The sequence below is a fragment of the Acinonyx jubatus genome, chromosome C2 (genome assembly GCF_027475565.1).
Source record: "Acinonyx jubatus isolate Ajub_Pintada_27869175 chromosome C2, VMU_Ajub_asm_v1.0, whole genome shotgun sequence".
In the NCBI taxonomy this organism is placed as follows: Eukaryota; Metazoa; Chordata; class Mammalia; order Carnivora; family Felidae; genus Acinonyx; species Acinonyx jubatus.
Genome location: NC_069384.1, coordinates 102,137,930 through 102,163,743, shown reverse-complemented (window position 1 = coordinate 102,163,743; position 25,814 = coordinate 102,137,930). Strand labels below are relative to the sequence as shown.

Sequence of the window (25,814 nt, the reverse complement as noted above, 5' to 3'; positions counted from 1 at the left end):
GCTTTTGTTTCCTCACATTTTCACTAGCCCTTGCTAATATCCTTTATAAATATTTTTTTGCTGGTCTGATAAGTGTAAAGTGATATCTCATTTTAATTATATTTATTTGATATATATTGAATATACTTTTGTTTCTTTTTTGGTCAGTGCTTATTCGTATTCTTTCCTTTCTTTGGTTTTTCTGCCTTGTGTTGATTTAAAGAAAGGTCTTGTGTAAATAGCCCTTGCTGGTTTCAGACATTACAGATATCTCATTGTATTACTTGTTAAATTTGCAAACAATGTCCTTCATTAAGCAGAAATATTTAACGCTGATGTAGTTATAATTTCTTTCTCCTTAAGGTTTGCTTCTCTGGGTCTTGTTTTAGCAGGACCATTGATATCCATAATTTAGACTTTTTTTTAATATTTATTTTTGAAAGAGAAAGGGTGGGGGAGGGGCAGAGAGAGAGGGAGACCAAGAATCTGCAGCCGGCTGCATGCTGATAGGAAGCCCTATGTGGGGTTTGAACTCACAAACTGCGAGATCATGACCTGAGCCAAAGCCAGATGCTCAACTGACTGAGCCACCCAGGTGCCCCTATAATTTAGACTTTTTAAGTAAGTCTTTTCTCTAAAAACCTTTGGATGAATTTAAAAATATGGAAAGGGGTGCCTGGGTGGCTCAGTCAGTTGAGCGTCTCACTCTTGATTTTGGCTCAGGTCATGATCTCACAGGTTTTGAGTTTGAGCCCCACGTCGGGCTCTGCACTGACATCACAGAGCCTGCTTGAGATTCTCTCTCTCCCTGTCTTCTCTGTTGCTCCCCCACTCATTCTCTCTTTTGCTCTCTCTCTCCCAAAATAAACATTAAAAATAAAAAATAAAAATATGGAAATAACTTGTGCTCTTTTGTTGCCCAATTCATTTGAATTTCTTTTGCTACACCACTGTCAAGTACTTATTTTACCTATAATGTGGTAACTTAGCCCATTCACAAATCTGGATGAAGATGAGGTGTGGTCATGTAGTAAGTGACCTGAATTAGGTTGATAGGGAAAACCTAGGAGTGAATTGATATATTGGTCCCCAAGTTACAGAAACTATAAGACATATTTTTTTGCAAAGTAATATAAATGTATTTCTCTGCTTTTTTTTTAAAAAAAATGAGGGAAGCCCCAAATTCTTTAAAATAATAATTTTAGCTTTAGTTAATGTCCACCAGATGGCGCCAGTGCACACTAAGTATTTATAAAATCGGAAGCATTATTCTCACACTTCTCTTAAAATCTTAAAAATGTATTGTCCATGTAATTAAGGAGGTAATTCTGACTCCCTACTAATTAGTCTTCAGGAAACTTTTTCTGAGGCTCTAGGTTGGGTGAGGTGTTTTGCTGTGTGGTCCTATAGCTAATAGCATTCACCTAATTGCTCTAGAATTATTTACTGGAGTCTGTTTCTTCCACTTTAGGTAGAGATGGGGGCATTTTTAGCCTTAGTAGGCCCTGAATAGTGAGGCTTTCATTTATTTTTCTAATAGTCATTAAGTTATGAGTTAGAGCTAGGTTTGGGAAGTAAAATCTAAAATGTAGACTACAATTTAAACATACCTTTCAATGCTTACAAAATCTACAGTTTGGGAAAATAATGGAAGTAAATATTTCATTGTTTTAATTGTATATATTGAATTGATGATAAAAAAAATAGCAATCATTATCCATCTCATTCACTGGACTGAGCTAGAAATCCCATTTCCTTTTGGGAAATGAACATAAGAGAAATTTACAAGCCTTGAGAAATAAATTTATGAATTAATATGCCCAAGCACCATAAAAGTGACTTCCAAGCCACAGCTTGGACTCCAAATATTAAACTTGCATACCATTTATCCTGAATGGCAGTAATGAAACTCAGGCTCTGTGTCTGTGATGTCTGGATGTCTTAGAAAAGTTTCCATGAGCTCCCTCTTGTTTTTGGAGAGATGACATTTTTTCCTGTATTATCAATACATTTGAGATAGAGCAGGGACTGGACTCACCTTCTGTCTATCCTGACTGCAAAACCCAGGTTCCTTGATGGCGCAAACACTATGCCCTTTGACAGTACATCTTGCAGGAATGTGGAAGCAGGATGCTTACCAAAGGAGAGACTTGACTATGTGAAGACTGGTGACTACCAAACCAGTCTATACCTAGGTGGGCCCCAGTGCTAACCTTTCACCAATTTTTTCCCTCTTTATAATACAAAAAATCACACCCCAGGGTGGAGATTTAAAATGCTAATGAGACATGAGATGCATGAGGAAGCATATGCTACCCATTGTGCCTGTGCGCCCAACTTTATGTATCTCGCCCTGCCCCTACCTGCTTAGCTTGCACTCCTTTTCTGTCTTAGCCGCTTTAAAAACTTTCCCTGGCCTTTGTTTGGGAATTCAACCTGAAGGACCCTTTCCTTTGTGCTATCTCCCTTGTGCTAGAGCATAAGCCCCAATAAAAGTCTTTTCCTGAAATTTCTGTTTGGTGCCAGTCTATTACTATTGCTTGGAAAGCCCAAGGACCCAAGTGTGTAACAAATTGAGAGGTCCAGCCAAGCATCAGACTTTCCTGGAAAACATATCTCCGGAGCCTTCTTACTGATGTTCACTTGTGGCAGGTTACTTCATAGGCTTTCTCTATTGAATCTTCTTTTTAAAAAATGATTGATACCAATATTTCCCAAAGTATGATTAGTGAAACGATAGTCTTCCTAGACTGACTTTCTTGGGAAAGAAAAGTGTTCTGTTGTTAAGCAAGAGAAAAAAAGTGTTCTGTTGTTACATATTCTGCTGTTTCCTTCTTTATAGGTCACATTGTCATGTTAAAGACTGTAACAGTGATTCTCAATGGAGTGGTACTGTCCCCTAGGGAGTATTTTATAAATTATAAATTTGTGGGAGTGTTTTATTGTCATACTGATTGGCTTAGAGGTTATGGACACTAGCTAGCTTGCATTGCACAGACAGTCCCACAAAAGCAAGAATTATCTCTGGCTGTCTGGGACTTAACTCTTGTCATTATTGTCATATAGCTGAAAAATCTGTTTATAATTAAGCTGAGGACCTACCTCCATTTTACATATAAATACAAAGTAGTGATTTTATAATAGACACTGAATGTCTTAGGAGTATAATGAATGACAATGTCAGTCAAGGGAAGATTGTATTTTGTTTGGAGCTTTGCCAAGAATTATTTACTATTTCAGAAAAGCACATGGTGAGCAAACACAACTGGTTGTATTTGAGTCACTGATGCAGCACAACTTTGTAGCCCCATTTGAACTGTCATATTCACGTGATTCTCCATACAAGTGTCTGACTTATGTCTTTTGGTTTAGTTATTCTCAAGAATTTATATATTAAAATACATATTTTGTTGGTGGTGGTCCTTTTGGAAATTGTTTATGTAGGATATGTCTATGAATTTTGTTTCAGGGTATAAAGGAGGTGTTACAAAGATAGATGTTTACACCAAAGGCATATTAGATCTAGGGTTCGGGACCACTATCTATCCTAAGTAGAGAAATCTGGTGAATTTTCTTAACCCAGCATTTGCTAAGCTAATTTGATAATAGAACCTTTTTTTGTGCATAGTATCTGTTAACATTAGAGAAAGCTATAGTAATTCAAATCCTGTCATTAATGAAACTTTTTATAGTACTTTATACTTTTCATAATGCTTTCACATGCCTTATTTCAATTTATTTTCACATGAGGTACTTAGCATAGGTTTTCTCTATTCATTCTGAAGACGAAGTAAACCAGGAGAATTCAGGTGACCCACCCTAGGACACTCAAAGGTGTGTGACAGAGCCACAGACAGATAGGCCATTGGCCTGATTCCGATTCATGCCCTTTTTTCTACATCTGATGGCTCTGGGAGTTTGCCAGTCCCAGCGTAGGGTTCTCTCCATTTCTCCACGCTTCTGTGGCCAGGAAGTAGGGAAGGAAAAGGTGGAACCATGTCAGAGCAGCACTGGGGCAGGTGAAGCTTTCCACACTAAGGGAGCTGACTGTCCAGTCTAAAGTCCACCAGCTTATTTCCCCCGCTTCCTCCTTCTTGCTGTTTGCCTTTCAAGTTCACCACCTTTCTTGTATTTCTAGATCAAAAGGGTGATCAAAGGAGAAAAAGTGAAACTGCAGCTCACTGGTTAAAACTGCTGGATGGAATGTGGAATTTGTGATTTAACATTGCTTTCTCATTATCTTCTGTTCTTCCTGGGGCTTATGGCTAGTATTTGCATCACCAACTCTTGTTGAGATTACAGACCTACAGGATGTCTATTCTAAAGAGGAAATAATAATGGCAAACGGCTTTTACTACATGTCAGGCATCATTCTAAGTGCCTAATATACGTTAATTTATGTAATCCTTAACAAAAACTTTGTGAGGTAGGTAATAGTATTATCTCCATGTAGATGAGGAAACTGAGGCAGAAGAGGTTTAAATCACTTATTCGAGGTTATACAGCTAGTAAGTGATAAAAGAAGGGTTCAGTACTTTGCTCCAAGTGGTTCAGCTAGTAAGTGGCAGAACTGAGATTTGAGTCTGCACAGTCTGGCATCAGAAAAGCTTACGGATTACCAGAGAGGAATGGGCTGTGGTAAAGTCAGAATATGACAGATGGAATCTTGTGGTTTTCTTTTAGAATGAGTGTTCGAGAACTTTTATTGAAAACTTACAATCAAGTTTGAGCTTTGTTTTTTAAATCTAAAAGGAGTGTCAGGGTATAAGAGGTCTTACAAGGAAGTTCCTACCTGTAAGTCTCAAGTGTCATACTCTCTTAAATTCTATCATTAACATATCAAACCTTTGAGTTTTCTTTGGGCTCAACTGTTAGATATATTCTTAAAAGACTAATGTATTTTTTTTTTAATAATTACAATAGACATTTATTTAAAGTAATAACATTTGCAGCTCAAATAGTTCCAAATTGTACATTTCGGGTTTACCCAACTTCTTAAAAATATTTGAGGGCAGCTGCAACCACAGATATCAACTTCATGATTATTTATTTTCCCATTCTTCTCTTTCCCGAATAACTTCTTTCAGATATGGTTCAGGGTAGAATTTATCCTCCTCATATTTTGTCCACTGCTCTTTAAGCAAGACCTGGTGCCTCATGGTCAGGTCCAGTGCTCTCTTAATGCGAAACATCCTGTAGTTATAAAGGTTCTCAGGAAGCCTTCTTATGGCCTCTTTCACATCATCATTCTCATATGTTGTATCATCTTGCATTAGTCCCAGTTTATTGAACCCTGCAGCATTGTAATACCATTTTCAAATACCCTCCAGCCACTGGCTTGATGCTGCAACCGCAGGCCAGCTCCCCATTTTGACCTGAGACTCTTAAAAGACTAATGTATTAAACTAAATGACAAAGGTCAGTGACTTAGTAGTTTTGAGCAAAACTAACCAAGTGAACCTAGAGCCTACTTCCTGGCCAGCTAACTTCTTTCCTTCCCTACTCCTTTCCTCTGTTCTTTGGTTTTGCTTATGGCTGCACTCCAAGTAATACCAGCAGCTTGTAAGTGTCCTCAAAAAATAGATTTCAAAAGAGGAGCAGGACATTTTTATTTCATGCTTGCTGCCAAGTTTCATTAAGCTGTTTTGCTGGATTTTCCATTTATTCCTTTGTGATTTTGGTGTAAATTTATTACCCAGCCAACATGTGGGCCAGTGCTTCTTTTCAGGCTTATGCTAATTGATAACAGAAACCAGAGCTGGAAGTTGGACAAGACAAAGCTGCAAATGGAACACCGGGTGGCGAAGGGGGCACATATCATGTCTGGAGATAATGGTAAGTATGCTGGTGACCTGAGGTGAGGTACAGTGGGTGGGACCGGCCCAGGAAACACTGGAGACCAGTGGGCATGCACTGAGGGAGTGCCTGCTTGCTCAGGGTTGGGCACTGGGCACTTTGCATACAGTGGCAAACAAATTAAAGACCTCGCTGGCATCCTTCCTGATTCCTGAATTCAGATTTTAAAATAAGGCAATATATGGAATTTTCTAAAAGTCTCTATTGTGATGAATTGTTCCTCAGAACTCCCTAACAGCATTTCTTACCAACCTTAACATACACTTACCAAGTTGTGATTTCAGACAAGCCTGATGTAAAGTTCATTTGTTTTATATTCCTCTTACTACATACAAAAGGAAACACACATCATAAAGAGAAGAAAGATGATTATTTGTTCCAAATGCTACCACTAAACATTTTCATAAAGTATGTAGTAGGTATTAAGGTGTTAGGTGCTTTGAGTACTGAGCAGTTAGCTATAGAAATTTGTCACCAGGGAAACTCAGTTGGAAAGCACCTTGCAGATAAAATCTGGAAATGGCTAAGTAAAATGAGTGGATCACAGTGGTTTTCTTGGTGGCCACACAATCAGGATTAAGAAACCATGGGACTGGGAATTAGTCTTCTTGGGCTTGACTCCTGCTTTGCTGTGAAACAGTGGGAGGTCCATGTTAGCCTCTCTCTTAGTGTCTCACTGGCTCACCTCACCAGGGATAACAAGCATTATATATAATGATGAATGGGGAAGTATCTTGGAAATTGAAACTTTGTACTATTTAAGATACTGTTGTTAGTTGTTAATTCTAGTTCATAATATAATTTTTTTTTTCTTCTTAAGTAGGCTCCATGACCAGCATGGAGCCCACGGTGGGGTCCAAACTCATGACATGAGATCAAGACCTAAACCAAGATCAAGAGTCTGACGCTCAACCGACAGAGCCACCTGGGCATCCCTAGTTCATAATATAATTTAAATGAGGCTCATTTATTCTTTGCAAATGGATTCTTTCCTCTATTATGATAATACTGTTGATAATATTTATATATTTCAAAGATTTTATTTTATTTTTTTAATTTTTTTTTTTTAACATTTATTTATTTTTGAGACAGAGAGAGACAGAGCATGAGCAGGGGAGGGTCAGAGAGAGAGGGAGACACAGAATCCGAAACAGGCTCCAGGCTCTGAGCTGTCAGCCCAGAGCCCGATGCAGGGCTCAAACTCACGGACCGCGAGATCATGACCTGAGCCAAAGTCGGCCGCTCAACCGACTGAGCCACCCAGGTGCCCCAAGATTTTATTTTTCTAAGTAATCTCTACACCTAACATGGGGCTTGAAGTCACAACCCCAAGATTAAGAGTCAGCATTCTCTACAGACTAAACCAGCCAGAAACCCCTCCTTTAAAAAAAAAAAGAAAAAAAAGATTTTATTTTTTTAAATGGATAATACTTATTTAATTAACAGAAATGTGATTTGTCCACAGACAAACAGCAAGTAGCAGTGCTGCAGCTGGGGCCCTGATGAAGTTTGGGGAGATCTATGAATATCCTGATTCATAGCCTGTGGTACTTTCCTAGGGTCTTCAGGTTAGCTGCTTGGGGTCTCACTTCCTCTTTAATTATGTATAACTGGCTTCTTACTCTGTAGAGTTACTATTTTCTAACTAGTCAAGAGAGATAACTTTCTGGCTTTAATACATCCCCACCACATTTTTACTGGTCATGGACTGTTTCTTCCCATATGGGCATCAGTATCTGGGTCCCAACCTATATCCTACTGATTTTATAGGTACTGCAGGTCAAAAGGTATCCCCTAGTTTATGTCTACATCCGTATGTACAGACCAGCCTAGGTCTTCAGGGAGGCTCTATTTCTGGTGGTCTGAGGAGCTGAGGAAATTGCCATAGGAGGTATCTTCTTGGAGTGACCACAGAGAGCCAGCCATGCTCTAATGGCTCAAATGGTTCCAGGCCCTCTCTGAGGAACCAGAATTCTCATCTGGCTTAGATCCCCAGGGCCTGCAGAATAGCCCCGAAACAGCTGAGGGAACCTTAAAACTGATCAGTGTCAGACATTTTCCAGGCTGAGCTGCATGGATCGTTAGTCAACTTTGGGGGAGAGTTGCAATTGTCATAAACCTTGTGCTCCCAATGTATGACCCCAGGGTTCTTCTAGGACATCTCAAGTATATCCTGGACTCTCTGTGATAGAGACTACTTGTTCACAATTTGCTGTCTACCCGAGAGGCACTAGTAGCCCTGAACCTGACTCTGTTGTCAGGCTGGGGCTTTTCCTCATAGAGTCCTAATATATGGTCAGTCTCATCCTTGCTATAAGTTTCTTTGAAATACTTCATATTTCAAAGCCCAGCTCAAATGTCACTTTCTTTTCCTATAGGCTCCCAACGTGAACATAATAAATTACATACATATATACATACTATACCATACAGTGCTGTGTGCCCATAGTACTTTATCCATACTTGTAGTGGAATTCTTAACACATAGTGTCTAAAACGTGTCTGCCTTTGTGCTTAAAGGGAGCTATAAACTTCTTAAGAGTAAAGACTACATGTGACTCATTTGATCTATTTATATATTTGCAAGGTCTCACATCATGATTGGAACATTCATGTTTATTGCCTTAAATTCTTTTCAAGGACAATGAGATGGAAATCAAAGATAGTACCACTCTTTTCCTGATTAATTATTTCAACACATTTATCAAAACCTACTAACATGTTATATACCGGCCTGCCATGAAGAAGCAGTTATGAATAAGATGCACATATGATTCCCCTACAGGGAGCTTATAGTTGGGTAGTCTTCTCTATTTTCATGCCTTGTTGTCCCTGATAAATCAATTGTTGCTTCTGGTGGTGGTGAGCTAAGCCAGACTGTTCCTTCTCACTCATCCAGGACATGGACATGTGTTGCTGATGCTGGTGGTAGAAGCAGCAGACAGTGAGCAGAATTGTACCCTCCCCTTCTGACTGTGTTTATGATAATTGTGACATGACCAATCATCATCTACTCTTGCCTGCTCTCCCCAAAGGGAACTCTAGATAAGTTCCGTAGCAGTGGATAATGACAGATTGGATCCTGGGAGTCTAGGCTTGACATCCTGGAGTAAAAACTCTGGGTGGATGGAGCCAGAGAGTAAGGAGGGTATCAAATCCAAGAAGCCAAGTCCATTTCAAATCCAAAGGGCAAGCATAGGATAGAAAACAGGGGGCCGTTTTAGTTTAGAAAACTAGAGTTCAAAGTTTAGAGGCAATATTGGACAGAGATGAAGCTGAAAGGTAGGAATGGAGCTGGAGGTTAAGAGCTGGTTGATGTATCCAAGAGTTTTGCGGTAAAGAGGTAAGATGTCAATAATTTTCTGTTCTTGAATTTCTCAGCTTGCTGAGAGATAAGGGCTGGGCTGTTTGGAGGGTGATGTCAGCTTTATGGCTGAATAAGATGCCCATAGTTTGTGTCCTTCTCCCAACAACAATGTAGCATCCATCAGAGTGCCTTTGTAGAAGCTGTGGGATCCAGTACCACATGCCACAGGATCTGGGAGGAGTCTTTGCCCATCCATACATCACGTAATAGGCATATAGATGTTGGTCCCAGCTGTGGACTGTGAACTGGCTCTAGCCCCTTTTGGGCTGCAGTCCAGGAGCCCCCATAAAACAGTCTTCAACAGTCACCCACAAACAAAAGAGCCAGGTTTCCAGTGGAGAAGTTTCAGCACACCATAGAAACAAAAAAAGCATGAGTTTGGATGCATTGGAAGGGGTGAGAGGAACAGTTTGATTTTATCTCTATCACTTCTACCCCAAGGCAACACAGCTTAGGGCCAAGAGAAATCTTCTTGGCCTTTGATCTCTCCTGTAGAGGAAAAGGAATGTGTGGGTGAACATCTGGCTTCCCCAGCTGTGTGGGACGCTGCCAAAGAGGCTCATTTCTCTCTTCTCCATCCAGAGTACTGAGTCATGAGCTCCATGACTGAGGGGGGCAGGAAAAGTTGGAAGAGCAACAATCTGAACTCTTGGAGAGCATGAAAGAGATGTGGATCCTACTGTGTCACAGATTCCACCAAGAAGACTGCCCATGAACCACTAAGGACTCTTTGCTAGTGGATTCCCTCAATTGGCCCATAGGTATCCCCACTGCCTCAGTGCCCCACACTGTGAGTGCATTTCTTAGCATAAACCTTACAGGCCTGGAGAGAGTAGTATGATATATTCAAAGTGGTGAGAGAACAAAACCTGTCAATCAAGAATTCAGAAGGGTACCTGGGTGACTCAGTCAGTTAAGTGTCTGACTTCAGCTCAGGTCATGATCTCAGGGTTGGTGAGTTTGAGTCCCACATCAGGCTCTGTGCTAATAGCTCAGAGCCTGCAACCTGCTTTGGTTTTTGTATCTCCCTCTCTGCCCCTTCCCTGCTCGTGCTGTGTCTCTCAAAAGTGAATAAACATTAAAAAAAAAAAATTCAGAAAAGGAGAGATAAAGACTTTCACAGACAAACAAAAGCTGAAGAAGTTAATCCCCACTAGACCTGCCTTACAAAAAATGCTGAAAGGCGTTCTTCCAGCTAAAGTGAAAGGATCTAATTAGTAACATGAAAATAGGCAACACACTGGTAAAGCTAAGCATATGGTCAAATTCAGACTAATACTGTAGTGGTGGTGTGTTAACCACTTTAGTATAAGATCAAAGGACAAGAGAACTAGAAATAACTATAGTTAGTACAATTTGTTAATACACAATATAAAAAGAAGTAAATTGTAACATCAAAAACAAAAGGGGAGGGGTAGAAAGGTGGACCTTCTATGTGTAATTGAAGTTAAGTTGCTATAAGTTTAAAATGGACAGTTTTAGTTACGAGATGGCTTATGTACACATCTTGCTAACCACAAAGCAAAAACCTGTAGTTGATTCACAAAAGATAAAGAGGAGAATCAGCAAATACCACAGAAAATCAATTCACAAAAGCAGGCAGAAAGAAAGGAAAAAAGGAACAGTGGAACTACAAAACAGCCAGAAAGCAATAAATAAGGTGACATTAGTAAGTTCTTACCTACCATTAATTATTCTAAATGTAGGTGAATTGAATCCACCAGTCAAAAGACAGACAGTGGCTGAGTGGATAACAATACCCAACTGTATGCTACCTACAAGAGACTTTCCACTTTCAGAACACACATAGGCTTCAAGTGAAGACATGGGAAGAGATATTCTGTGTAAGTGGAAACCAAAAGCAGGAGTAGCTATACTTCTATCAGACAAAATAGACTTTAAGCCAAAAATGGTAACAAGAAACAAAGAAGGTCGTTATATAATGAAAATAGGTCAATTCATCAACATGTTATTACAATTATTTATGTCCTCATCACTGGAGCACCTAAATACAGTAAGCAAATAGAGATCTGAAGGCAGAAATAGACAAAATGATACAATTAATAGTAGGGGACTTTAGTACCCTTTCAACAATGGATATAGACAGAAAATCAGTAAGGAAACTCCAGACTTGAACTATACCTTAGACCAAATGGATCTAACAGACATATACAGAATGTTTCACCCAACAGAAGTGCAATACACATTCTTCTCAAGTGCACATGAAACATTCTCCAGGATGGATTATGTGATAAGTCACAAAACAAATCTTAGCAAATTTAAGAATATTGAAATCTTAAGTATCTTTCCTGACCACAATAATATGAAACTAGAAATCAATAATAAAAGGAGGAAAGATGGAAAATTAACAAACATATGGAAATCAATATGCTTGTGAACAAGCAATGGGTCTAAGAAATCAAAAGTAAAATTAAAAAATATATATCTTTAAACAAAAATGGAAACACAACATACCAAACCCTATGGGATGCAGTAAAAGTAGTTCTAAGAGGGAAGTTTATAACAATAAAGACCTACATTAAGAAAAAAGATCTTGGGAATGCAAGCTGGTACAGCCACTCTGGAAAACAGTATGGAGGTTCCTCAAAAAATTAAAAATAGAACTACCCTACAACCCAGCAATTGAGCTACTAGGCATTTATCCATGGGAGACAGGTGTGCTGTTTCGAAGGGACACATGCATCCCCATGTTTATAGCAGCACAATCAACAATAGCCAAAGTATGGAAAGAGCCCAAATGTCCATCGATGGATGAATGGATAAAGAAGATGTGGTATATATACACAATGGAGTATTACTTGTCAATTAAAAAGAATGAAATCTTGCCATTGGCAACTACGTGGATGGAACTGGAGGGTATTATGCTAAGTGAAATTAGAGAAAGACCAAAATCATATGTCTTCACTCATGTGAGTACTTTAAGAGACAAAACAGATGAACATAAGGGAAAGGAAACAAAAATCATATAAAAACGGAGGGGGACAAAACATAAGAGACTCGTAAACATGGAGAACAAACTGGGGGTTCCTGGAGGGTTGTGGGTGGGGGGATGGGCTACGTGGGTGAGGGGCATTAAGGAATCTACTAATGAAATCATTGCTGCACTATATGCTAACTAATTTGGATAAAAATTTTAAAAATTAAAAAAAGCAGAAAATACCCGCCCAAAAAAGAAAAAAGAACTATCTTTATCTGATTTCACACCATAAGCAACTACAAAAAAGAATAAACCAAGCCCAAAGTTAGCAGAAGAGGGGAAATAACAAAGAACAGCAGAAATAAATGAAATAAAGACTAGAAAGATAATAGAAAAAAGTCAGTGAAACTGAGTTGATTTTGTAAAAAGAAAAGTGATGGAGGTGTTAATTAATGCTACCTTAGTAATCACAGTATATACGTGTATCAACTCAACGTGTTGTACACCTTAAACTTACACAATGTTTTATGTCAATGGTGCCCAGTCTTATGGGTGCAAGAGAAGAATTGTAAAGCGTAGCCCTTGTCCTTTAAGGAACCTATTGCTTAGCTGTGAGAAAAGAATCACACTTAAAAAAAAAAAAAAAGAATGGAGTAAGATGGGGTTGAATTTAATTAAGAATCAGAAGACTAGAGACCCAAGTGGAAAGTGGCTGGGCTAGTGTGAGCTGAGGGCATGGGATGGCTTTATGGGCCTTGAGGCACAGACTCATTCACAGCCATCAATTTATGCCACACAGTTCTTTCTCATGTTGGGAACCTCAGTGAGGTCTGTGCTCAGGCCACAATTTACACGAAGAAAGATAAGGTTAACAGTAGGATGCTCAGAATGCAGCTTTAGTCCATTCAACTTTTTTTTTTCCCCCTTAAAATACCTTATAAAGAAATCTCATTTATCATAGAAATATTCTTAGCTCTCATACTTCAACCATGGGAAAGCCAAGAGCTGCCCGGAGTTTTTTGTTTGGCCTAAAAGTCGTGTATAGTAATGTCAGCTGCTTTGATGTTGGCATTTCACCACAAGTGGATGACACAGGTCAATCTGCCTTTGGGACTGGGAGAGTTTCCCAGCTCCACCTGGAGCCTGACTCACCTCATTGACCTCTGTTGCTCTTTTCGTGGCATGTTTTCCGTTCTGCTAGATTGCCTTTCGCTGACTAAAAAGGTGGTTGCTCACCACTGAGGCTTGTGCAGGCACGTAACTGTTAGTACTAAGCAAGAGCCCCACGTGTCCTGGTGTCTCTCCCCAAGTTCTGCACATTTAACACTTGCCTTTGTGTTAGGAAGCATGGAGTTCCTTTGATGCATAAAATAAGATGTTCTCATTAATAACTGGCTTCCCTGTCCTTGCTTTGCTGTCAGGAGAGAACTGGATGATAAAACCTATGATTTATTTGGACTGGCTCCATTAAGAACTGACAGAGTGATGATTTGATTCCAGTAATGCTTTATTCTTACTCCATGTTTTGACTATTCTATCTAGCTGCGCCCCTGCTGAAAGTGACTCTTAATCACTAATTCTGAACTCACCGAAGAGTATAAAACAGTACATGTCACCTAAAATCTCAGTGGAATTACCTCTTATCAAAAAATTTCATAAGACTTTCAAACTCTTTCTCAAATTATTATGAGATGATTGAAAAGTCCAGACAACTTACAGGTTCACTTTTTGACTGACTTACCGTTACAGGTGTTTCATAGGGACCATGCAATTGACTGTACAGTGATTAATTTGTTCATTGATTTTATTCAACGCGTGTTTATTGGAAGTTAACTCTGCCATGCTGTGTTCTGGGTGCTGGGAATGGAGCAATGAATTAAACAGAAACCTGCCTTCATTTAGTGGAGGAAAATAGACAAAAAACAGAGGAAATAATGTGATTGGTTATTTGAGCATGAGGAATGTTCAGAAGAAGGACAAAAATGAACTGGGGCAGGAGATAAAGGCTACTAAGTTTGTGGGAGAAGAATAGGGAAAACATCTCAGTTTATTTTAAATAGTGTTGTTTGGAAACTCACTGAGAAAGTGACATTAGAGCAAAGACTTGAAGGAGGGTTAGGAGTGAGCCACATGTATGATGGGGGAAGAGTGTGCCAGGCAGAGGATGCAATGGGTACAGGGGTCCTATGGTGGGAAGTATCTGCTACGTTTCAAGCCAGGCTGATGGTAACTTTAGAACACATAGGCACAGGGCTGTATGCATGCCAGACGCTGCTTTATATCCATTATCTCATTTAATCCTCCATGTTTCCCTAGTCCCCATTTCTAAAGGAAGAGACTCAGGCACAGACAGTTTAGATAACTTTCCCTAGATTACCTAGCTGGAAAGTGGTGGAACCCAGGAAGTCTGGCTCTAGCGTCTCTGTGCTCAGCCACACTGTTCTGCTGCCTGATATTTAAGCATATATTTGCAGATATGAGGGCGCTGCTTATCACATTGTACTGTGCCACTTTGCTTTCAGGATAAAATATTTTCCCGATCTTATAGTGGCATTAGTTATGCTGGTCTTGAGCCACTGGTTTATTTCAATTTAATGAACACTGTGATCTGTGACAATTGCTGGTCATGATTTTATGTTAGCCATTGAATATTTAAAGGTCCATTCTTTTTTTTTTCTTTCTTCATGTTGTATTTTTTTCTACCATAATAAACTACCTTAAATCCTTTTAGTTTTCTATGACTTTTTAAAATTTTATTTTAGAGAGTGTGTGCACAATCAGGGGAGGAGCAAATGGAGAGAGAGTATCTCAAGCAGGCTCCACACTGAGCATGGAGCCCAACACGGGGCTTGATCCCATGACCCTGGGATTATGACCTGAGCCGAGATCAAGACTTGGACACTCAACTGACTGAGCCACCCAGGCCCCCCTTATATCCTTTTAGATATAGGGAATGGTGAATGAATAGAAATACATTTATTTTATTATTTTTTAAAAATTTTTTTTATTTTTAGAATTTTTTAAATGTTTATTTTTGAGAGAGAGACACACATTGTGAGCGGGGGATGGTCAGAGAGAGAGGGAGACACAGAATCTGAAGCAGGCTCCAGGCTCTGAGCTGTCAGCACAGGACCCAATGCAGGGTTTGAACCCACAAACAGTGAAATCAGACCTGAGCTGAAGTCGGATGCTTAACCAACTGAGCCACCCAGGCGCCCCTAGAAATACACTTTAAAAGAAGGCTCAAGGTACTAAGCACTTTGGTACTGAGAAGCACCCTGGGAAAAGCCACCTTCCAGCTTGGCCTTGCAAAACTGGGATTCCCATTTCTCCATTCTCCCAGCCATGGCCTTTCTCCCAGTGCTCACTCAGGGTTCCCTCTGGAGCTGACAGAAGAGTAAAGATGCAGACTTCTCTCTGAAACCACAGCCCTGACGAATGCAGTCTATGTGGCAGTTAGAAGCAGGGACTGAGATCAGACAACCAGTTCATACCCTGACCACCACCTGTCTGGTATCTGGGTCCTTAGCATCTTCACCTGTAAAATGTAGATCAAAATTAGTGTGTACCTCTTAGAGTTGTGAGGATTTAAATAGGATAATGTTCACATGTAAAGTGCATAGTACAGGGCTGATGCAAATAAACTCTATGGAAATCTTAGCTGTTATTACTATTAGTGACTCCCTTAAAAACAAAACACCACTGGGCTTGGTTGACATCTGTCTCCATTTTATCCTGTCAAATGCCCCGTGGGGCCTCTCTGTGATACTGGCTCCTCACATCTTGGATCCCAAAATGAATATGGCCTGTTGGAAACCAAAACAAATATGAATAGTGAATGAAACTAAAAAGCACAGTCAGATTCCAGCTTACTAAAAGCCTCAGCCATACTAAAGATAGGGCTTTGGTGGTACCTGTGTCGCTCAGTCGGTTAAGTGTCCAACTTTGGCTCAGGTCATGACCTTATGGTTCATGGGTTCGGGCCCCACGTCAGGCTCTGTGCTGACAGCTCAGCACAGAGAATCTGCTTCAGATTCTGTGTCTCCCTCGCTCTCTGCCCCTCCCCAACTCATGCGTGTGTGCTCTCTCTCTCTCAAGAATAAATACACATTAAAAAAAAATTTAAAAAAAATAGGGCTTTGAACAGATGCCAGAGAAGAGAGCACAAGGAGGAGAGGTACTGTGTCATAAGTACCGCTGCTTTGTAAGCCGGTCGTTCTCCCCCGAACCCCTTTCAATTGTTCAAGAAAAGTCAAGGCTTGTCACAAAATTGGCTTTGACTTTTTTAGGATTACTTCAAGTTCTGCAAGAAGAAAGTGATTCTACGAAAGAGGCTTAAAAAGTCCAATTAAATATTTCATTAATTGTGTTAGAATAAAAGAAAGACTTTTTCAAACAGCCTTACATGCTGTTTGTGGAGTGATGTGGTGCTGTGGGAAGAACATATACATTGGGCCTGACTCCCAGCTGTGCAGTCGCAGGCTTTAAGAACTTCAGTCAAGGCCATAGGGTCCTCATCTGAAAATGGAAATATTATCTACCACACAAGGCTGTTGACAGGATTAAGTGGTATGGCTGTGGGAAATCTGGCAGGTAACAGACTTTCAAAGATGTTAGTCTGATTTTTTCTGAAGCCTTTTCTTCATTATTTTACTTTGTGCCACATCATTAGAACTGCTTAATTATTCAGGATTTTTACATCTAGTTTGTGGATTATCAAAGCCCTTTGCTAATAGGTCTGTCTCTTGCTGACTTTAAAAATTACAATGTAACTGCCTGTTGGCTTGTCAGTTATGCGAACTAGATGATGATTCAACATCAATATTGCCAAATGCCTCAGTAGAATGATTTTATGAAAAACTTTGAAACTATAGTTAATGGAAATTTATTTTTTTTATCCATGGACAGATTTTGCAAGTTGATAGTTTTCTTAATTTTAAGAGTTATTTTTTTCTGATGCTGCAGTGATCACAAAAATATGAAGATAGAATAAAATCACTCATAATTATTTTGCCTAGAAAAAAACACTACTAACTTTTAATTTTTTCCTTTTTTAAAAGTGTTATTTACACATGAGAGAGCTCATGTGTGCCTAGAAAAAAACACTACTAACTTTTAATTTTTTTCCTTTTTTAAAAGTGTTTATTTACACATGAGAGAGCTCATGTGTGTGATTGGGGGAGAGGCAAGGAGAGAGGGGGAGAGAGAATTCCAAACAGGCTCTGCACTGTCAGCATAGAGCCTGACGCAGGGCTTAATCTCACAGACTTATGAGATCACAACCTGACCCGAAATCAAGAGTTGGATGCTTAACCGGCTGAGCCATCCAGGCACCCCTTAATTTGTTTCCTTTTTATATGCATAGTTCTTTATATGACTTTTTCCCACCTAAAAGTATATCATAAGTCTTTCCTGCATTGCTAAGATTTAAATTACTTCCATAATGGATATACTGTGATCTTCATAATTATTTTCCTAATTAAAATATTAAAATGCTCCAAAACTACTCTGCAAGAAATGTTTTGGAATGTAAGCCTTTGTCTGCATTCCTGATTAGTACCTGACGATAAATTTCTAGAAGTAAAATTATTGGGTCAATCTTAAGCTATTTATTGCTATCTAACGTGTTCTCAAAACTTAAAACCCAGTCTCTTAAAACAATGGCAATCATTCATTTGCACACAATTTTGCCATCTGGGGACAGTTTGCCTCACCCCACATGATGTTACCTGGCTGGGTAGCTTGACTGGCGCTGGAGGATCTACTGCCTAGGAGATTGTCTCGAATGACTGACAGGTTGGTGCTGGCTGTTGGCTGGGGCCTTTGCCCTGACCTAGGTGGTCGTCTCCATTGGATTCCAAATGGGGGAGGTGGAAGCTGCCAGGCCACTTAAAGGCTGGGCATGGAACTGGCACAGGGTCTCTTCCAGCTTGCTCTCGTGGTCAGGGCAGTCCCAGGCCAGTTTCCAGAGAGTGGTTAGACCACATCTCTTTCTGAGGGGAGTGACAAAGAATTTTTGGTCATATTTAATCTATCATAGTCAAAGAACACATTGTCGAAGGATCTTTATACGCATCACCAAATCATTTCCAGAAAAGTTGTAATGGTATGCAGTTCCACCAGCAGTTCTTGAGAATGCCCATCGTCACACTAAACAACATTAAATACTGAAATTTTAGGGGCACCTGGGTGGCTCAGTCAGTTAAGCGTCCGACTTCGACTCAGGTCATGATCTCGCAGTCCGTGAGTTCGAGCCCCGCATCGGGCTCTGGGCTGATGGCTCAGAGCCTGGAGGCTACTTCCGATTCTGTGTCTCCCTCTCTCTCTGCCCCTCCCCCGTTCATGCTCTGTCTCTATCTCAAAAATAAATAAACATGAAAAAAATTAAAATAAGTAATATTGAAATTTAAAAAATCTCTACTTATTCAATATGTAAAATGTGAGATCTCATTGTTTTACTTTGAATTTAGGTGATTATTAGTGAACTTTGATATGTTTGATAAAACTATATATTTCTTTGGGAACTGCTCATTTTGTGGGCCATTTGCTTATGTGTTAAACATAAATTTATATAAGTCTATTTATTACTGACAATAATAAGGTATCATATTCATTATAAGTATTCCTTTCATTTCTCTTAATTAAAAATCAAAAACCTTTCCCTCTTAATTGAGAAAAAATTAGAGAAAACTATTTCCTATTAAATTAACATGATTCTACCAGATCGCATAAATCTTTCACCTTATGAAATTAATTTGATTTTCATGAGAGTGGCAGCAATGCATTGGTCTCAAAATAATGGCATATATTATAATAAAATATTTTTAATCAATGTAAGTTTTACCTAACATGTCAACAGAAATCTAAGAAATCATATTATTTATTAATTATCTTCATTTTGAAGGGACTAAACCAAAAAAGTTTAGATAACTTTATCAGAACAGAAATTGATGAGTAAATGTGTTTTCATCCCTTAATTTTCTCATTATCTTTTAGCAATATCGTGGGCAAGCTCCTTACCCACTCTGAGTCTCCGTTTTTCTAACTGCAAAATGGGGTTATAATAATATGAGGCTCAGAGAAGATATTTGTGAGGGGCCTAGTACAGGCAAGGCCCGGCATGTTGTGGACACCATCATTCTTTGCTTATTCTGTTCTTTCTCATGAACCAAGAAAGACCTTCCTATTAGAATATCAGAGTCAGTTCTCTGAATGGCTTTCCAGGCCAGGGTTTGCGTTTCGGGAATGCTATCACATAGCTCACCCTCAGAGTCCATTACTCACAGGTTGGTGTTTCCACAGAGTGTGTTTTGCCTGTGGTGCAAATCAGGCACCTGTTCCAAACAGCACAGCACTATTATCAGGGCGCAGTGAGGGCAAATGTCTGTGAGACACTATGATACAGTCCCTTGAGAATAACCCTTTGGGAGCTTCTCAGAGCAATCTGGTGTCCAGTCTTCACACTCTGAGGGTTCCATATTTGTATTATGACTAATAATAGTTTTTACCTGCATGGCGCTTGACAGTTTTCATAGGATTTCCACGTGTTTTGTCTCCTTTGATCTTCATAGCTATCCTAGGAGGCCTGCAGTTCAGGTCATATTATTTCCCTTTTATGCATGAGAAAGTCAAGGCTTGGAGGGGTTATGACTTGTCCAAAGTTACAAACCTAGCAAGTGCCAGGCCCAGTATCAAATGGCTCCTACAGGCCCCATCCAGAATTTTCCCATTGGATAGTGTGCTGCCTAATTCTCCACCACGGGCATTTTAGCAGGTGGCTCTGGGATGAGATATACGCGATGGATTTGTCTCCCTGTCTTCCATTACATGGGTGGGAGAGTGTCATAGTCAATGTGGACTCTAGATTCATTGTTGGATCTTGGCTCCATCTCTTGTTAATTATGTTGTTGCAAATTATTTAACCACTCTGGGCCTCAGTTTCTCCATATATAAATGAGAATAACACTGGTACCCAACTCATAGGAGTATTGGAGATTTAAATGAGACCATCTATGAAAAACACTAGCACAAAGCCTGACACCCAAATGAATGTTAACTAAAGCCCCTCTTCCTACTTGGTGTGATCAGAGAAAGTGAAAGCTTACCTTCCAACAAAATGTCTGCACAGCTGGCCTTTCACTATGCTTTGGACTTCAGGCATTGGTTTCAGGAGGGCTTTGTTGTAAAAGAACCATTTTTCATAGGCACCTGCCCTGCACTGCACCGAGCATCTTCAGCATCCTCAACCACGTTATCACAGTTAATCACATTGGGGACAGGTAAGTATTGATTATTTCCAAAAAATAAAAAAAATCACCCATTAACTCTTGTTAACATTTTGGTATATTCTTTGTCTATCTTGTATAACCTTTAAGAAACTGGAGCTGAAGGAGAGCAGAATATGCCACCCCCCAAAATACCCTTTTGGCATATTGGTTATTTTGAATTAAAGTTACCTAAAAGATAGCTAGCTGGTACAAGAAGGGCATTCTGACCCTCCTCTGTCCCCCTGAAAGCCACATGGAAGTTACTTTTCCTGTACCCAAAGGATAGAAGGCACTCTTATCACTAGAGATAGGGAATTTAGGGCCAAGAAGGCTGTATTATCAAAACTAGTTGTTTCTTCACTAATATCCGAAGCTGAAACCCCTTTATCTTGTCGATTCTTCACAAATTTATCGTTTCCTTGTCTGAAAGGTATAAAAGTTTCCTGCTTTGGTCACCTCTTTGAGTCTCATATTTTTTATGGGGCTCTCATATGAACAAAATTAATTTTTTTCTCCCATTAATCTATCTAATGTCAATTTAATTATTAGGCCAGCCAAAGCAGCAAGAAGGGAAGAAGGAAAAAGTTTTTTTACCCGTGTAGTTTCGGTGCCTAATGTGGAGCTCTCCACTGGCTGCAGCCGCTGAGAGGTCCCGGGACCTGTGACAGGAGCCAGCAGAAGGTAAGAATTCTAACCATGCCAGTCTTCCAGTTCTTTGCCTGCAGAGTCTGGTAAGTGACCACTCTAGAGTGGTGAGAGTTCTTTCCTTTTTCTAAATTTAGATTAGCAGGAGAGAAAATTTGTGTGAACTAGTTCCTCGGGTATAACAACTCTGGTAAAAGTTTGTTATGAGCACTCTTGTTTTTTATTGATCCTTTTTCTCCCAGAGATGGTCATTGTTTTCTTTTGTCTCTGTCTTTCATGACATTTGTCACAACAAAGAAAACCATAGAGCAGAACACAGGCATGAGTCCTATAAGCCTGTTATTTGAGCCAGCATCACAGACTGGTGAGTTCACAGTTCTCACCAGACCAGCATCTGTTTAGACAAGCTTTGCTGGGGGTCACCAGATAAAGTTTTTCTTTCATCTTGTTCTATGTCCTCAGAGCTTGGCTTTGTAACTAGTGAGACTATTCTGTTCGGTCACTGCCAGCCAGAAGATACACATACCAGCTTGCATTTGGTGGCCAGTTGAACATTAGGGTTCTGAGGCACTCAGTTACAAGCAGTACTTTCTTTGTCTGGCCATGCCAGTTCTTAGGGGAGTTTGTCATAAGAGCTTCCAGCCCATAAGGGGCCTTTATTGTCTGAACCTTTGCTGTCTTGTTAGTGCTGGAAAAGTCTCATTTTAGTAGCGCTTGTATAAGTCTGTAGCTGGAGTCATCTCATGTTCTCATGGGAAACTGGAGACACCATTTTCATTACACCATTCTTACTGCTTGTGACCCCGAGTCTTTGCTTTTTTAGGCTAACTCTGGGGGTGAACTTTCTGGGTCTGATGAGTGCTGCATCTTTTGTACTCTCTTTTGGGATGCCTCTTATGTCTTGTGTGCCATAAAATTGTTATTGATTTGAGTGACTATTGAGATGGGTATAAGAGCTTACTTGTCAATGATGGGTCCTTGGAATTGGAAAACTTCTGTATTTGAAAAAAGTTTTAGAGAGCTCTCGTTCCGAAAAATTGTCCTATTCGTACCTATGGAAATATCAAATTAAAAAGTGGATACAAAGAAGTATAATGGTTAGCCTTAGGGACTTCCTTAACAAGATGGAAGAACAGAAATTAGACTTAGGAAAAAGTTAAAATCCACATTCAACATAAACGCCCCTTCTTAAAATCTAGCTCTATTTCTTCAGCAAATTCCCTTAGTTCGCCAAACTCCTCCACCTTCCCCACAAAATCCCTTAAACACCTGGCTACCTGTTTTAACTTCTCTTCCCCTACAAGATTTATAGAGAACACTCCAGCCTAATCTTTAGGTCCAGGGCATACAGGTCTCTCATGTAAATGCTGAAAGCCAGGAAGTATATTTGGCAAAAGCAGCAGGAAGTATATTTGGCAAAAGCAGCAGGAAGTAAATTTAGCAGACTTCTTTTGCTGTCCTTTCAAACTGCCCCTGCTTTCCAGGTCTCTATGATCAGGCTCTGCCAGGCTCAGGCCTTCCTATGCAATATCCTTTGCAGATGTATTTTGGAATCCTCCAGCCCCACCTGAAGAATTCATGTCCTCTGGACAGCAACTGATCTTTTAAACTATAAAGCCCTTTTACCTCCACTTTCAGAAGATACTACACAATTTCGATAGAAGTTAGATTAGTGGCCATTTACAACCTCACTCACAAGAGCCTTGATTAGCTGCAAAGGTGTTCTTTTCACCCTTGATTGTACTGTAGTTAACAGACAAGTCAGATGGACCCCTGGAGAAAACCCCTCTCAAAGAGGAAACACATGACCAGAATTTCTCTCAAGCCCTCCTATGAATGATCAGGAAATGGAGCAGCTGAAGGCTACTGTTCAGGGGCTGATAGAAGCAGTAGTTGAACTTTTCCCACTAAGGGGAACTGGTCTAAGTTTGAATTGTATGTTGAGAAAGAAGGAGAGCATCCAAAGGCCTTTGTTGAGCACTTTATACAGATTTTTCAAAGGCATACTGCACTAAATTCTGAAGCTCTAGAGCATAGAGATCTTTTAGTTTCTGCCTTGGTAGGAAAATTCCTCCCTGATATCAAAAAGGCAAACTCAAAACAATGTGATTGGGTGGGCTAGTCAACCTCTAAGCATTATAATGGGAGAAGCTATCCAATTCTTTGAAGATAGCCATCAGGAAAGGAGAAAAAAAAGGAGTTGAAATGAACAATTCTTGATTTGCAATTTGGATATTTAGAGAAAAAAAAAACATAACTCTGAGAACAACAAAGTCCACAGAGAGCCTTTCCTATTTGCCTCCAGACATTTTCAAATGTAAAAAATCAGGACACTGGAAATGCAATTGTCCTGCACTTTAAAAAAAGAAATTTAGAGTCACCTGGGTGGCAAATATTGGGGTATCCTTGTCTATTATCTGAAATTTAAGGTAAATACTATTTAAGTAGGCTTCATGCCAAGCACAGAGTCCAACAGAGGGTTTGAACTCACAACCCTGAGATCAAGACCTGAGCTGAGATCAAGAATCAGACACTTAACTGACTGAGCCACCCAAGTGCCCCTAAGGTAAATACTACTTAAATTTCTCTCTTTTTTTAAATTAAAAAATATATATTTTTTAAAATTGTATTTATTTGAGCTCAAATAGAGCAACTGAGCATCTGACTCTTGATTTCAGCTAGGTCATGATCCCAGGGTCATGGGATAGAGCCCCCCATTGGGCTCCATGCTGAACATGGAGTCTGCTTGAGATTTTCTCTCTCTCTCTCTCTCTCTCTCTCTTTCTCTGCCCCTTTCCCCAGCTTGTACTCTCTGTCTCAAATAAATAAAATGAAATATATATTTGTCAAGGGCAAATACAAATCTTAAAAGTCTTCTCCACAAATAGTAAAAAAATTAGCCACATGACTGGGTAAACTTACCTTATTCCAACTGCCAGAAATACAATTTGGATCCAACTGTTATTTGTAAACTAGTGAGTTTTGTATTCTTGTACCTGATTCATGGCTAAAATTTTAGAGTGAAAGCTCTAAGTTCTCAGTTTGTGTCTGCCCTGTGTGTTAATTTATGTATGTTTATCCACATATGTTATAAATGTGTGATTGATGTTTCCTGTCTGCAAATGGTATTACCAAAATTAATTTGTAGTAAAACCCTATTTAATTGGCTTAAAGAAAGATAAGCACTTATCAAATTAAATATTTCTAAACTCTCAGAAGTGTAATAGAAATCAACCCACGTACTTTCAATTTCATGTCATCTGGGGTAGCTTTGGTAAATAAAACCTAGTTTAAGTTAGTTGGTGTAATTAAAAAAATGAATGTCTTTAGAGTTATTGGCATTTAAAAACAGTTAATGGTACTGTATTTTAGGTTTACTAAAAGTCAAATAAGCTCATGTTATCCCTGTTACAAAATTTGTCAGCAAGAAAAATCAGTTAAGATGATGGCTAGCTGCTTTAAAGCCTTATGAAATTTTCAGTAATCTAAATATGATTATTAAGAATAAGTGAATTAAATAAATGTAAGGAAGATAAAAATGTTTAAGTGAACTTTCAATAATAATCATTAAAAAATTTTAAAATATTTATTCATTTTTGAGAGAGAGACAGAGTGTGAGTTGGGGAGGGGCAGAGAAAGAGGGAGACACAGAATCTGAAGCAGGCTATAGGCTCTGAGCTGTCAGCACAGAGCCTGATGCGGGGCTCAAATTCACGTACTGTGAGATCATGGCCTGAGCTGAAGTTGGATGTTTAATCGACTGAGCCACCCAGGCACCCCAACAGTAATCATTTTTTAATGATATGTCTATGTAAATTTTCTTAAATCTCTTTGGCAACTTAAACCCTCAGAGTTTTGCTAAGTTAAGTATAAATGATGGAAATTCATTGAATATCTAGGTCATTTCTAAGTAAGGTAAAATACAGAAACATTAATTATTGAGCATAGGTTTATATACTTTTGGCTTCTTATTGCAGAGATACTAAACATATTTGGATCTACCAATAAACATGTCTTATTTCACATTAAAAAAATTGTACTTCAAGAAAACATATGCTTTTAGAGGTTATGAAATGCCTTAATGGGTTTGACAATCTACAGAATACTGGTATAATAGTTCACAATTGCTTACTTAGTTTTCACTAAAAATAAATGTTTCTAACAGTTAAGAATTCTAATTAATATATAAAATAGTAAGGAAAAGAAAACTATGCAAGCAAAGAAAGATGTGTTTTGGCTAAGAACAGGTATGAGACATGGAGATGTATTTTTGTTAAGGGAAAAAGTAGTATAATAGCTCGTTGCTTAAGAGAAAAAGAGAGAAATAGAGAGAAGGAAAGACAATTTTTCCTGTATGGTCATGCTAGCTAAAATTGAATATATTTATTATAAGCGTTTTTTGAAATAAGGTCTAATATCAATAGTGTATGAATAGTGTACTTATGTAAAAAAACACTTAAATTTCTTTTGTCTGCTAACAGGACAGTTTTCTTGGACTATTGGTCTGCTTTTGATAAGATTGTAGAAAGTTTTTCTTTATACTTTAAGAAATCTGCCTAGAAGGCAAAGATTTTGTGTTTTGTTTTAATTTCCTCACGTTATGTTCCCTTTATGAGGTCTTTGATTACTTAAAACAGAGTCTTCTCTCTTAAAAGAACTAAATTTTTTTCTACTATGTAACTTTCTGTATTTTCCTGCAAAGTCTTTAGTTGTTTTTAGTTGTCACTTTGGTTAAATGAATAACTTAATATTGTTCCACACT

The 25,814-nt window shown here is 39.0% G+C and overlaps 2 protein-coding genes and 1 long non-coding RNA gene across 4 annotated transcripts in view; 2 read left to right on the top strand and 1 right to left on the bottom strand.

The window, feature by feature from the left end:
* NMD3 (NMD3 ribosome export adaptor) overlaps positions 1-4,886 on the top strand; it is a 50,763-nt gene extending 45,877 nt beyond the window's left edge. For both annotated transcript variants that reach the window (XM_053221249.1, XM_027061495.2), the window contains exon 17: positions 4,118-4,886. In XM_053221249.1, the coding sequence (XP_053077224.1) occupies positions 4,118-4,197 (80 nt within the window). In that variant the 3' untranslated portion in view covers positions 4,198-4,886. The remainder of the gene's footprint in view (positions 1-4,117) is intronic.
* LOC128315250 (cytochrome b-c1 complex subunit 7-like) lies at positions 4,879-5,379 on the bottom strand. Its single transcript, XM_053221252.1, has one exon. It carries the CDS (start codon positions 5,250-5,252, stop codon positions 5,022-5,024), a length of 231 nt encoding a protein of 76 aa, XP_053077227.1. The 5' UTR covers positions 5,253-5,379; the 3' UTR covers positions 4,879-5,021.
* A 988-nt stretch (positions 5,380-6,367) lies between these two features.
* On the top strand, positions 6,368-22,464 carry LOC128315251 (uncharacterized). Its single transcript, XR_008297846.1, has 3 exons — positions 6,368-7,403; positions 20,345-20,419; positions 20,957-22,464. It is a non-coding gene; the product is annotated as an uncharacterized LOC128315251 (long non-coding RNA).
* Positions 22,465-25,814: the final 3,350 nt, after the last annotated feature.